At 37.1% G+C, this 15376-nt stretch overlaps 1 protein-coding gene across 1 annotated transcript; it reads right to left on the bottom strand.

The window, feature by feature from the left end:
- Positions 1 to 7811: 7811 nt before the first annotated feature.
- LOC102304428 (corticotropin-releasing factor-binding protein) lies at positions 7812 to 15156 on the bottom strand. Its single transcript, XM_005919114.2, has 7 exons — positions 15016 to 15156; positions 14773 to 14860; positions 13830 to 13987; positions 12331 to 12541; positions 10998 to 11152; positions 8576 to 8696; positions 7812 to 8284 (listed from the first exon to the last, which is right to left on the bottom strand). The coding sequence occupies exons 1-7, from the start codon at positions 15094 to 15096 to the stop codon at positions 8130 to 8132; spliced, it is 969 nt and encodes a 322-aa protein (XP_005919176.1). The 5' UTR covers positions 15097 to 15156; the 3' UTR covers positions 7812 to 8129.
- Positions 15157 to 15376: the final 220 nt, after the last annotated feature.

The raw sequence follows: 15376 nt of genomic DNA, 5'->3' as shown, positions 1-15376 counted from the left end.
GTTTTGTGTTACTGGTTGGTGCTTTTACAACTTTGGTGGTATTAACAGCCTTTTAGACGGTAACTGCAAAAGAGGTAACTTGTGAACAAAGGAAAATTATTTACTCAGCATTGTTTATAGTTTGACTCCATTCAGTTTCAGAGACCTTAATTTACTTCTTTTGCCTGTACTGACTTTCTGAGAGCTTGCCTTTGTAATGTGCACCCATATAACAGAAATTAAAAAGTCTAACACCAAAACTGATGCTAATAAAAACTATATTAAAAGCAAACATTTACAAACAATAAAAACTTAACTGAAACAAGCAAACCTGCTCTGAAAACAGCAATAAAATAGCACTTTTTATACATTAATTCAATACTTTTATTGTTATATCTGAAGATTATTGGTGTTTGTTAATCACATCTTATTAATATCATATATATGTATCTATAATGTAATAAGACATGCTCCTAATTTCTTAACTATAAAGCTAAAATGCCACAAATACAAAAAAAAAGAGAGAGAGAGAAACAAGAGAGTTACAATGATTAAAGTATAACTCATAGCACTATAAAATATTGTTAATGCTCACACTTGACCGCCCAGCGTTCTGCTAGTTCCTTCTCTTTTCCAGACACAAGGGGAAGAGGAGCATTGTCTGTCGTGGCTGGCTGACTCAATAAGAACGAGCTATATTGGGCAATAATGTCATGACCTTTACAGCTCTATAATTAAGTGCTGAACCCTACTTGTCCTGAACTTTAACTCACAAAGAAGACTTTATTATTCTTAGAGCGCTGAGTCCACATCGCTCTGATGACTAGACTTGTTTCTGTCTATAAACAAGAAATAAAAATATGTCTGGAATAAAACAAACAGAATGAATGAGAATAAAAAGGAATGACATGCTGAAGTTAGCGCATTCTAACCTCAACCTCTCAAATGCCTCCTACACAAGGCCTTTAATCCAGGAGTAAAAGGCCAAGCTTATTAGTGATGGCTGGACAGAGCAGACAGGCCAAACAGAGGTGAGCTGATTTATGCCTTATATTGACAGTTTCAACTTTTGTGGAATCTTTTGGCGTGATGAAGGAGCGATCATATGTTATAATTAAAGGCATACTGCCAAAGTGATTGATTGAATTTTTTGGGTGAGTTGTCTCTTTAAATTGTGATGCTCTGAGAGACTCTTCCTTTTCTGGGAGTAGATTAATGACGCAGATCTATTAATGCTATTATAGACCAACAAGCTCAGACCCTGTGTGTGTGTGTGTGTGTGTGTGTGTGTGTGTGTGTGTGTGTGTGTGTGTGTGTGTGTGCCTGTTGTGCTAGAAGAGAACTGTTGGTGCCATTGTTACAGTTTGAATTAAGCTAGAATTTATTTGATGGATGCTAAAGCTGGCAGGTATCATGGGTGCACTTGTGTTGTGTCTAACCTACAGTGCTATTAACGTCAGACTTTTTAAATTTTCTCTTTCAACACTAATTCATTAGAAATTAAAGTGTTTGGGTGTGGCAGCTTCAATCACTTCACTTAAGTGTTTTGGTATGTACTGCACAAACACCAGACAAATGTATGGTTTCACTCAGGATAATTAAATTCTTATCAGCACTGGAATTCCTGGAAAATGGGTTGATGATGAATTGGTGGAATTGTGGAGAGCAACATTTACAATAAAGACCAACATTAAAGAAAGACAAGTCAAGTACCCAGACATAAAAAGTTGCTGGTACAAAGCCAAAGTAATGAAATAATGCATTTTGAAGTGATATAATGCGTAAAACAGTGGAGAAGTTTCATTTGACACCAAAGGTCTGACAGGTTTCCAGTTCTCTGCGCTTGCACATTTGATCAAAGACCCACAGTGAGGCTGTTTGTGTCTGTTGCTTCCTTCTGTATGATACTGGCACCAGGTAAGAGCATTTACGACCAGCATCCATTTATTTATTTATTCATTTTTTTCTCGGTCTTTGTAAACTGTTTTTGTTTGCCTTCAGTATATGGGTTACTGTGTTACACCTGCTTGGGTGCAAATCCTGGCAGCTGTACTCGAATATGTCCTCTGGGTTATGACTACTGCTCCACCACCCTAGGTAGGCTTCAGTTAACACCATGAGGGGCCCTAATGTTTGCATTTTCTAACAGCATACTTTAAACTTTACCTGAACAAATTGCCAGGTCATGTTTTTTGTCTTTCTCTGTTACAGTTGCTGAAAATATGATCACCAAAGAGTGCTTGAGAAGAGATATGTGCAACGTAGCTGATTCTTTGGGTATCAGATGTTGTAGTGAAGACCTGTGTAATGGAGCAAAGCAAACTGGCGTCTTTGTGCCTCTGCTTTTAGCGCCATTGGCTATTATTACACTCTTTATCTGAAGGTCATCATTTTTATTTTGATGCCTTCATAAATTTAAATCTCCTTTAGTTTTGTAAATTTTTCAAAAATGGAGGAGAACACACTGGTAATCAAATGTATTTGTAGCTAAAAGGAAGCCATTGAAATCTAAAAATGATCTACTGAGAGGATTTTGATTTTGATTCTGTTTATCTGCAATTATTCTGATGACAACCTCTGCAGTTTCTCTAATGTTTGATTCAGATACTGTATATTTCAGATGTTTGTTTTCTTTTATTTATATTAAAACAACAACAACTTTATCTTCTTCAGACTTTTTATTGTATAAAAATGTAATGTATCTAAATCTAAAGTGATGGATGGAAAAACCAAATAACAAAGCATTCATCAAGAAAATTGCTGCTAGTTTATTCAGACAACATATTCTCCATCTGGTACATATCATTGCCTCATTACCTGTGTAGTAATAGAAACCATGCAGCAGAGGGCAGTGTAGGAGAAATCAAATGGCGTCTCTCTTGAGATTCCTGAGATTATCAGAGTTATTGGAGTCATAGAAACTATATAACTATGATCAGATCTATTGAGTGTGTGAATCAGCTTTTACATGCAAACTATGATGACAGTCATTTGGTTTCTTGTATTTGGCATTTTCTTATATAAATATGTTCTACTATTAATTTAAAGAGCTGTTCATTGCATTGACTCTCAGCATTATTTTTGTGCTGCATTTCTCCTGATGTAATGTGATAATAATCCACTGTAGCACTTATAAAATTACATAATGTTACCTTCAAAATGTGCAAGCTAGTGATCTCCAGTATTTACAGAGTTATTTAGTTAGATATTTATAGCCGTGCATTATAATCTAATTTCTCAAAGTGGAGCCAGTAAATGAGCAGTTCTGCAGTTCTGAAAGAGAAAGTTTACACCAAGCAGGGTATTACTTACAAAACTCTATTCAAAGTGATTTATTACATAATGACTGTATTGATGAAGAAAAGTTCAGAGTGCTTTTTTCAATCAGTCTTGAGCCAATACAGAGTGAAAAGGAAAGAAACTGGAATTTGGCCTTGCATGCACCTAAGATGCTGAATGTTACTCTTCCTCTTATAGTTATGTGGAAAATCTAATCTTCATGATTCAAGAAAATCATTCTTTGATTTTGGTTAAAATTTGGAAAAATATTCACAAGTAGAAAAATACTAATATTTAAGTTTATAAATTTCTTTAGATCAGAAAACAGTTCAAAGATAACTAAACCAAGGGTTGTCTACAAAACCAGTATCCACTGGTTTCTGGGACAAGTAGACAAGAGGACTGAACAGTAAGATATCAGCTCTAAAACACGAAGCTGTGTCTATAAACCATGTGGATGTAATGCACAATAACTAATTGGGGAGTAAGATACTAATTAAGTACTATAATTAGACTCACCAAAACTGGACTACAGACTTCTAAAAAGCTCTGTGCTGTAAGACATTATATTTGTCAGATAATTTGAGTCCAAATTAGTGACTCCAATTCGATGAGGCTACCGCTGCCTGTGTCCACACACCTGTAGATCAAAGCAGCAACACCCCTACTTTTAACATTGCACATACCTTAACAGTACTCAAACAGACAAGTTCATGGACAAACATACAAGCCAATGCAAACCTGTCAAAAATTGCAGTTCCTTCCTTTAGGTGGAACTTGAGTCCAAACAGCAATCAGTCCCCATCAATCCTCCAATGTTAAAATGTCAAAATTCACACCATAAGAAAGCATATTTGAAACCTGGTAAAACACACAGTTTTAGGCTCTATAAGCTCATAACAGTCCTGTAGGGGGGATTTTATAATAACTCATCCACCTGGATACCTGAGATAGGCTCATTACTGGGCAGCTGGAGCTAGTCAAAGTCTGGCAGGACTCAACCACTACTTAAAGTAATTAAAGTGGACATCTTCACTGTGTGTAAGTGTGTCTGCATGTGCATGTCCGTGTGTGTGTGTGCTGTTCATGCCTTTTGGAGCATTTGAATAGATTAATATCATGGCTTCCTATGGGGTTAAACCATGCCAAAAATTTGTGCTTCAGTTTTGGTGATTAAAATGCTAAAAATTTATTTGTCCTATACTCAGCCATGATTTTTCTGTATATTGTACCTGTATAGCTTAACTAAGCTCGATAGTGTTAACTGATAAATTAGCAGGCCACCTTTTCATCAATGTAAAATAACTTCTGGCTCCAAAAAACCAAGGCAGCATACAAAATAAGTTAGCTGAAGTTTCAGAATGTCCAAAACCAATGAGTAGTATGAGTGGTTCAAACCATCTATTTCTTTGCTAAAGTTGTAGTTTCACTTAGCAGTTAAGTTTTACATTTTAACATGGGAGATAATGGGACTGACTTATTTTAATCGTCCACTCCATGAACTGCAGTTTTGTTTTAATGGCTACTGTTTGATGTAGCACACGTAAAAATATCTTCCATGAGCTGTATCCAGACAATACAATGAAATATAATGAAAAGGTATGACCTCCTTGTTTACCCTAACTTTTACTAACCATGTTATCAGTTAGCTGATTAATACAAAAAAATATTATATTACAATATAAAAAAAAATATTCACCACTGTAAGTCCTCATAACTGATTAAATTCTCAAATGAATGGAAAGCTATATAGCAGTAGAAACAGCATAATTATGTCTTTTAGGAATAATACCAGATGGAACTTTGAGAGTCAACTGATACAGTTGACTAAATCACTCCAGTGGGTGAAAAAATTAGTGCATGTATTGGATATGATTGCTCTGCAGATCAGCTGCTCTTGTTAACATCTGAAGTAGACTGATTTGCACTAGACATGTGTGAGTAAGTGTGTGTATTCAGTGATAACAGTTACAATATCAGTTTAATATATCACCTTTATTTGTCTTGAAGTGAAATGAAGTTAATTCACTGTCCTTCCATCAGTCTCATAAAATATATATATTAGGGGTTTATTTGCTGCCAGTCCGGCCAACTTCCACCATGAGACAAAACGTTTGATTAAAAACAGCTTTGCTAATTGAAATCATGTTAATTTTTTCTCAGCTGGATTACATCAAAGGGACAATTAAATGTGATCTCTTGTATGTTTTCAAATTGTTTAGATATAAGTTAATATATGAAGCCTCTTTTTAATCGTTCAAATAATTAAAGTGCAGTAAATTATTAGCAAAACAATAAGTGATGAACACAAAACATAATTTTGCTGAATGACCACAATGACCACAGATAGAGGACACTGTTCACTGCTCACCAACCTGCCTGGTGTTTTATTATCATAGCCAACAAGCCAGCGGCCAGAACTGTAAAATATTATCTAAGTACAAAAAGACTGAATTTCTAGTTTTCAAAGCTGCTGCTGCTGCCACTGAAAACACATGCAAAATACAGGAATGTTTATATATATTCTCTTACAGGATTAAATAGCAGTTCATTAAAAGTCTATTCCCACAGATACAAGCTACACAAATAAAGTCCCCAGCGTTCCACTTCAAGGTCTGTGTGTATATTTTTAAAGGGTCTTTATAATAGGAAAAAAATTCAATGTTATGCTACAAATCACATACTGTTGAGAGCATCTCTTTGGGAACAGATCGAGACAGGGAAGGAAAGGAGGAGGATACTGAATAGGAGTGACCAATTTTTCTTGTTGATGTGTATTCATTAACCAGTCCCGTGTAAATAATATCTTAAATAAACATTACTCTCTCATTGTCTTACATCAATGTTAATAATAATATAAGCATGCCTCATTCTGTAAAGGGTCACACGTCATCCACAAGGACTTGTGACGCATATTAGCCTGACAAACTCATTTCTAGTCCACGATGATAGGCCACTAAAATTACATTACGGAGTATTTGATGCTGATGTGCATAAAGCTAGAAAGAAAACAAAACATCTGACTATTTTCCTTTCAATGGCACCCAAAGTGCATTTCATTCTCTAATGAAGGCTGAAAATTGCAACAGATCGAGCGAAAAAAGACATCCGCTGGTTAATTGAATCATCACGGCTGAGCAGGTTTGAGATTAATTCCACGTAAGGAGAAGATCAAAAGAGAGCCACTCAGAAGGATGTCGAGAGGAATAAGAATGCTGAGGCTTGTGGGATAATCCCATTAAGAGCTGCACATTCATTCAGAGTTATGATCCACAGTTGTAGGTATAGTATGCAAGAGATTAGGGTTAAACAGTCAGTGACGGAGAGTGGTCATACTTTTAGAAAAATGTGGTGTTATAATTCTATGCTGTCTGTATTAATCCCTTTTAATTATGAGCATCGACGAACCACTATGGAAGCTGTTTTAGAGTTTGCATCTGGAGCAAATTGGATTATAAAAAATAGAAGAAGTGCATGCGTCATTGCTTAATACTGATTGCCAGGAACATAATCTTAATGCTGAAATGCTCATACATGTTCAAATTGCTGTCATTTAAAGGTATATCAAGGACATCTCTGATTAAAATGCAAAGATTCCATCTAGACTTCATGTTTTTTTAGTTTTGATATAAGGTGGTGTATCTGTGTGCAGCAATATGAACATTTTACTTTTGGACATAATGTACATTAGTGTATGCTAAAGAAATACATTTTTCACTTGCAAGGATCAGTGCCATCCATCTATGTTTATCTATCATCCGTTCAGTTCAGGGCCAGATGTGGGGCCTCTCCCAGCTGTCATAGTGTGAGATTTGGGGTATATCCTCAACGGGCCACCCGTCCATCACAGGGCTAACACAGAGAAGCAGGCAACCATTCATACTCATATTCACACCTATGGCCAACTTATATGTCTTTCAACTGTGGGAGGAAAAAACCCACGCAGGAAGAGAGGCTGTTTGCAAACTCCACCCAGAAAGACCCAGGCTTGCCGCTACACCAGATAGTGTGGTTGCAGGAGATGGCTGCCCTTCTGTGAACCTGGTCTGGTTTTGCTGGAAGTTTCTTCTTGCTTAAAAGGAGTTTTTCCTCTCCACTGTCACCAAGATCGTGCTTACTTGTTGGTGTTTTCTCACTAATACTGCAGGGTCTTTACCTCGCAGTATAAAGTGCACTGGAACTTCTCAACTGCTGTCACGATTCAGTGCTACAATAAATTAACTTGAATTTAATTGAATTAAATTTAATGAAATGCAATTCAAGTTCACGTCACTTAAATTCAGTCTCACAGAAACTCATAAAAATGCAGTAGCTCATAATCACTCTATGTATTAAGAGCCTGGCCAGATTAAAGCATTTCTCTCTTCAGCTCTAAAGAAAGTAGCATTAATCAGTCAAATGGATGGATGCCACAAAACATGCCAGTAAAGCAAGCCCTGAGGGAACATGCAGTTATATAATGAAATCGAAGTAGACCTGGAAAAGGAGAGCTGCTCACAAAAACAGTGAAAATGTGCTTCATCATGCAGTTCATATTTATTTCTTAAATCGTCGAGGCAATATAAAGAAAAGAGGCAGCAGGGATGTCAAACTAACTAAAAACCACAAACAACAAATTTTAATGACAAATAATTAAAAAGGAAAAAAATCCACTATCACCCATAACTTTAAGGAGAATATTCTTTTTAAATAAATAGGCTATGATCAAAGCTAACATAATAGCTTAATAAAATATTTGGCAAATACAATACAAAATACTTACTAATACAATTAGTTAAATGTGACACTTTCATTAAAGTGGTATTTTTTAACAGAGAGATGAATGACTGTGTGTGCTCACAAGTGTACATATGCGTATGTGTTGTGACATCTTATTCCACAGTGCAGAAGTTTTCCAAACTGTTCTCTCGGGCCTTGGGAAGCTCATTGTGTTCCAGTAGTCGGTACTGGAAGGAAACGCGGTTGATATAGTTCCCACTGGACACGAGCCTCACCACTGAGTTATCACAACCAATCTTCATCTGGGCTGAAGGGCCACAAGGAGAGGAAAACACATACTTTACACTCTACCATCCAAGAATTCTTGTTCTGTAGCCAGCCCTACTTACTCTGTTTACATTGGCAGCAAAAACATTTACTTTGTATCTGTATTGCAGTATTTTTACAAGTAAAAACAGCAAATATATGTAAACATAAAATGTGAATTGCATTGGATATTTCACTATGTGGGATGTTTTTATTTTGTAGGACTCTTTTACAGCACATCATAATTACTAGTAAAAGTGTTTCTTGGACACAGTGATGGACACAGACTCACCGAGTCCACTGAGGGAGAAACAGAGGTCGGCCACAGGGAACATCTTAGAGGTATCCACCCCATTCCCTCCCAGCAGCTCCACATAGTCACCTGACCCTGAGCAGCCAGACCACGCCAGTCTCTGTAAAATAAATGATCAACAAAATATTTTGATGGTGAAGTCCAGATAAAGACTTTACTTTGTTACATAGAAAACTGCCATTAAAACTTCCTGTGGAGCTCTTTGGACCAATAAAAGTACTATATGTTAACCTGGAAAAGGCCAACCAAGTGGAGATGTGATTCCAGTGTTTCATGGTTCTCTATTGAGCAGGTGCTTGTAACACAATGAAAAAGTAATACTGCAAAGGATTCAAATGAAATGACTTCATTTGACTGAAAAATGTTTACACAAACGATTTTTGTAATATTTGAATTTGGAATACATACAGTTTTCCTCATAATTTAAACAGAGGCAGTTAACAGGATGTTGTTTTTCAGATATTTAAAAATGAATATTTTACTTTATTAATTTATTATTTATTATATTACACCTTTATGGGCATGCTTTGTACCACTTTTCTCCTTCCCTTATTCATAGAGAGTTGCATTTCATGTAATAGCTTTTATGACTACTCATTACTTACTATTAATTAAGTAATTAATAAGTACTACTTATTTATGGTTTTTTTTTCCATTAACACATTTTCCATTACACACTTCAGCTCTTGTTAACGTTAGTTAACCTCACTTTTCTAATAGTGGAATTGTCATTATAGCAGAAATTGTAGTAATCTGGGAGCCTCTGCTTAGCGTTCTGGTTCTACCAGACACCAGAAAAGCTTCTCTGCATTGTTGTATTTATATGTAATGTATTTATATATTTGTTTGTTTATTTAACAGAGGCTCTGTCAAGCTGCACAGAGTAGATGAGGAGGGCAGGACATCAGGCACAGGAATGTCACAGAAAATCTGGTCAGTTTTCAAAATAAAAGATCCCGTGGAAACTACACCCTCTGCCCTTGCAACACTCTGTGTGATTTGAAGCACTTTACCGAACAAAACTGTGTAACAGATGAAAAGTCAAGGACATGGTGTATTTCAGGGGTAAGACTTCGATATGACTGGTAAGTGCTCTGCTGTGTTCACCTGCTAGCTTTTTTCTAAAATTCATAAACTGTTATTAAAAATGTTTATTAGACTTATGGTTATTATTTTTGACTTCATTTGTCATTACTATTCCTTATTTAACATTAAAAACTGAGGATCATCTTCAAACATTTAGTATGAGGGTTTAACATTATAATCTACACACAATGAATAATATTTAGTTTAGCTAAAGTGGTTTGCTAAAACTCTTCCATCTATTAACCACAGTGATGTTTTCATTTAGTCTCATTAGACCATTTGCCATTGAGGATTTATTTTCTGTTTTCTTTTTTTCCACCTATTGGAGTGGGACTTATGAACACAGAGTAATTTACAGTGGCAGTGAGGCTCAGCAGCCAATTTGCCAAACATAACACTGTTTTTGGATGACTCTCCAAAATCCTGGATTACTTTCAATGACAATATTTTCAGTTGACTGTGGTATAATATCAGCATGTGGTGAATGCAACAGAAAATTGGAAACTATCCTAATAGATTCTGGTATGAATAGAATGGTCATCCATCTGTAATAGGACTAACAAAGTGAGACGGTGGACCAATCACATCATTCATGATATAAAATCACCAATTAACCCAGTTGTTCTCAAACTTTTTCTGGCATGCCCAACTTTAGTTTACATCCTTTTCCCTTAGTCTTCCATGCTCCAACTGCAGTGGCTCTGTTCTGAACCCGCCACACAGTTGGAGGACCACTGGATTAACCTAACCTACCATAACATACTTTTGAGCCTGAATACCTGAAGAAAGTCCTCTCTGGCACAATGAGAACATGAAATTCTACACTGAAAGGCTTCATTCAAGCTCCAGGCTTCACTTTAGTTTCAGTCTCATAACTGTTTGTTTTTCTTGTGTTCATCAGCTTCCCTCTAGATGTAGGAAGATGACATCCCGGTGCTAATTACGCCTACTGAGCTCTGATCGATCAGTTAAAGTGATTTCCCCATTACAGTTAGGAAAATGAAATTAATAAATCTCTGTAGTTAAACAATACTTTATTAAATTAAAATAAAATTAAAATCAAAATTGCCAAGTACTAATAAAATTTGTGTGATGACATAGACAAACATGCAAATATTATTAATAGCTTTAATAAAAAAAAAATATATATATATATATCTCACTCTGTGTGTGTTTTTAATATCTCGCTGTGGCTCTAGGTGTCTTTTTAGTGTGTGAGTTTTTGGTCTGTGTGATATTTTTTTTTCAGAGAGAAGAGGATTTTGTGTGTGTGACTGTGGGCACATGCATGCGTGTATGCATGTGTGTGATCTACCTGTGGACTTAGCTCATTGCTTTTGGCCTGCCCCAGGCTGAGTTCTGTCAGTCGGATCTCCACGGGGTAGATGATGGAGAAGCTGCAGTTCTTGCGCTGATGTGGCATCACCATGGTGAAGCTTCCCTCTGGACTCTGAGACATGATGTTACAGGCTTTCCACACGAACAAATCGACACATGCACAGACAGGAGAAGAGATTTCACATTTCTAGTTCTCCATAACCTGAGAAACTCATTACTGACACTTCACGTCACAAAGAGGACAGAATCAGCGGGTGGCAGCTGGAAAGGAAATCCAATTCTAGTTCTGATCACAGAACTGAAAGAAAGAATGAAAAGTGAATTCATAAAAGCATTACGGAAAAGGGAGTCTGAAAATGCTGCCACTTTGTTCATATTGTTCCCTTCACATTTTTGTTGTAAAGAAATCGAGCTAATCAAATGTGAAGAGAGACGTTTGAATTGTTAATTAAACAATTAAATGTTGTATGTGTATCTTTTACATCCAATTTTTGGTAAGAGCCACTATCACAGTCACCATCTAGCTTACCATTGGTAAATATTACCCATCAGTAACGGTTACCTTACCATTTTGATCATTCATTCATTGTTACTTTTGCTTTTCCTCCATCAAACATTTATACATATCATTCAGTTTAAGTCAGTCTAAACTTTAGACTGTGGAGCTAGTTAACAATTTCAGTCGTTTATCCATACTTTTATATAGCTGTTAGCTCCATTCTGTTTGCCAGCCAAACTTTTAGATTTAAGGAATGTTCTAGAAACACTCTGACTTTTATTATGTATTAAATGAGTAACACTGTTATGTTGCATGGAATATGTGAGGTAGCTTTATTGTCACTTTGATTAGATCATATATAAGGCCTAAACTGCAGACGGTTGCACTTAATGGTGAACAAGGGGATAAACCACTGTTAACCTATAAATAATTAATTGAAACTGCTGGGTTTTGGTTTTTTTTGTCTGCAGCCTTTATTTCCTTGTCTTTGTCTTACAGCCAGACGGTGACAGTTATGTTTCTTGACACAATGTTAACGCTGTGTTTGTCAAACAGCTGGAAAACAGGTGCATCCTTCTCACTCAATTCGTTACGCTCGCTCTTGGCCTTGATTAAAGCTCGACCAAGCACAAATGTCCAGGAAGTACACTCATGCGTGCACACAAATGTACCCCTCATTTCACAAGACATATAAAAAAAACAAAACAAAAAAATAACACAAATCTTTTACGCGAAGACTTGAAAGTGTTTTATGTTTGGTTTTAGATGTTTTGGCCACAAACTGATCTTAGTGATGCATAACAAGACTCACGGAAAGGGTTGTATAGTTTCTTGACAGCGAGGGTGAAGCCACTAGCAGGGCTGTGAATGCGAAAGAAGATCATGGCAACATTCTGAGAAGAGCGGCTGGTGGCTCCTGGTGCTGTGGAGGAACAGTAGTCTGTGTAGCGCTCGTAGAGGGGTAAAGGATGGTCCTGATTGCTGGGGAACTTCTCTCCCTTCAAAACCCAGCCATCAAATATCTTGAAGAGGAACATATGATATGTAGTAAATACAAAAATTAATGCCTTTACTTAATTTCAGCACACTTATTCCACACCTTCACATACAAAACATGAAGCAGTGTCTGAAAATACAAGGCATTAATTTTTAAAATGTGGAAGAAGCCAAGGACAGCTAGCATGTCCAAATTAAGCTGTTAACTATATGACTAAGAGATAACTCATCAGCTTTATGTAAGAAACCAATTCGCTTTTACAGAAAGAAACAAGCAATCTAATTGCCAAGATTTTTCCCCCTTTATCATAGGTGTCAAACTCTGGCCCGCGGGCCAACTTTGCCCCGCAGCCTAATTACATTTGGCCCACGAAGCCATACCAAATTACTATTAGAGCTGGCCTACTGGTATTATACAGCTAATATATATATTGTTTAGTATTAAGCTTTGCTTGTTCCATATTCAGTTTTTCAGCAAAACGTGTTTGAGCACATAAGAAAAGATTCATTCTTATATCTGGAGGAATAAATATATTTCAATAAATACTAACGTTAGCCCGCGACTTTGTTCCAGTTTTGAATTTTTGCCCACTGTGTATTTGAGTTTGACACCCCTGCCCTATATGTTTCTTTCTTGCATGCTGACAGCAGTAAGTGAACTGGAGTCACATTCCTGGTTTGTGTGCACAGACTTGGTCAAATAAAAATGATTCTGATCCAGTGGGTTGGTGAAAACAAATCTTTGTTTTTTCTATTCAACTTAAGACATGAATCATCATGTTTTATCGGGTAATCCGACATGCCATACAACACATTCTACACTGCTGTGCTGTGAATAATATTTAATTACAAGCATAATCCAACATGAATTTCATTCTAAAAATATTCTGTAAATCTCATGTCTTAAAATGAGGTGTGCTGTTTTGTTTTATTGAGCAAATTAATCCTACTAATATTTACACAAATCTGCTCTTGGTTTCTAGATCACATGCATGTAAACCTAGGCTTTATGAAATTCTAATGTCCCCCTTTCCCTATGCCATGAACTGAAATCTGCACTGGCAGGCTTGGCTTCAGAACTAAAGCCTTCTCTTCCCACTCTTGCTCTGGGTAATGTGACCAATGCAGAAAGCATCCAGTGTGGTGTTTGGCCCTTAAACGCCGCCTTAACCCTGTTTGGCCTAATTTCAAATGCACAGGAAGAAGATGAAATAGAATTCAGAGTTTAAACCGAAAAAAGCCTTGGAGTCCCTGCCTTTCACTTAAAAGAGGGGTTGGATATGTGTGGGGGCTATTTTTAGTGTGTGTGCCAACCTTTATGAAGTCTCCAGCGCTGCAGTCGATGCTGACGTCAGACAGCTCCAGACTGATGACTTCACTGGGCTCAGCTATGATGAAAGCTGCACATGCCAGCTGTGGCTTTGATGCCACAAAGGTGAAGAGGCCATCAGTGGCCAGCATGTCCAAGCATCCTACAAACCACACACACAGTCAGTTTTCCATTTCAGACCAAAAATACATTTAAATATTCTAGAGACTAGTACTTAGAGCTTTTCTTCCCCAGCTGAGCACCCAAAGCACTTTTTATTACAAGTCTTATTCACCTAAACTCATTTTTTTGGTCAGCTCAGGGTTCAACATCATACCCCAGGATACTTCAACAGGTAGTATGGAAGAGTTGGGGATCAAACCACTGCCCTTCCAAGTGCTTGACAGCCCATGCTAACTCCTGAGCCACGGTTGGTCCCTAAGCCCAACTATAACAACTTTTCGCCTAACTCTTAAACTTTAACTTACCTTAACTAGCCTTCGCCCAGTCCCAAACCTACCCTGACCACACCAAGTAACCAAAGTAGAATTAAAGATTAAAAACCAAACTGGATTGGTCCCCATAAGTGACTATGAAATATATACACCCCCAGAATACAGGTGAGGCAAACACACATATGAACACGCACACACAGCCAGATACAAAATATATTACACATATATTGGGTTCAGAAAACATACTGGATTTGAGTTTAGTCTTAATAATTTCTCATGAGGTCAAAGTGTTACTCAGAGCACAGCATCAGTTTTCATTTAAAAATGTTTGCCTGGATTAATGCATGAATTATTTAACGTGTTTAGTAGCCTATGTTCTAATTAAGTGACTGAATGGGCACTGGTGCATAAATAAACATTCACCCAATTACTGTTTCAAATCCAGCAATTGTTATAATTCGGTGATTTAAAGCTATTTTTAAGCAGTTCTTACTGAGAGGTCGGCGGAAAATAAAATCCTCTGATTCTCTTTTCTGGGCCAAACTCAGCAAAGAATATAATCCATCTGAGGCTTCGTTGTCCTGAAAAGAAGAAGAAAAACAAACAAGTAAATACAAACAAACAGAAAACCTAAGATTTCACCTCTGGGCTGCTCATAAAAACTTGACAGACATGAGTTCAGACTGCCTCACTTGATCAAAAATTCCACTTTGCTCGACTACAAACGCGACCTTACCTCGATGTAGCGAGCGAGCCCCATCCTTAATGAAACGGAGATAAGAAAGAGAAACAGCTGTGTGCGCAGAGCCACCGACATGCTGAAGTGCGTCTCTCGAGGAGTGTGTCCTGAAGCTGAGGGGAGAATAACGGAGCTGCCTGTGAGATCGCAGCTTTTATAGCAGCCCAGACAGGCAGGCAGGCCGACATCAGAGGGTTAGTGACAAACATTTAGCCGTGCGGACTTAAAAATGACTTTGATAATGAGTGAATAAAAGCGGCCATTCAAGGCTGTTTTAGGGAATTCAGATGTTTAGAAACTAATAATTACTGCGTATGAATTCATTGGAGGAAATGCAATACTTGAAACATGTCAGTGT

Source organism: Haplochromis burtoni, unplaced genomic scaffold (assembly GCF_018398535.1).
Source record: "Haplochromis burtoni strain Fernald_Lab_line unplaced genomic scaffold, NCSU_Asbu1 Contig_34, whole genome shotgun sequence".
Lineage (NCBI taxonomy): Eukaryota > Metazoa > Chordata > Actinopteri > Cichliformes > Cichlidae > Haplochromis > Haplochromis burtoni.
Note: the sequence above shows the minus strand (reverse complement) of the source record. Positions and strands in the feature narration are given on the sequence as shown.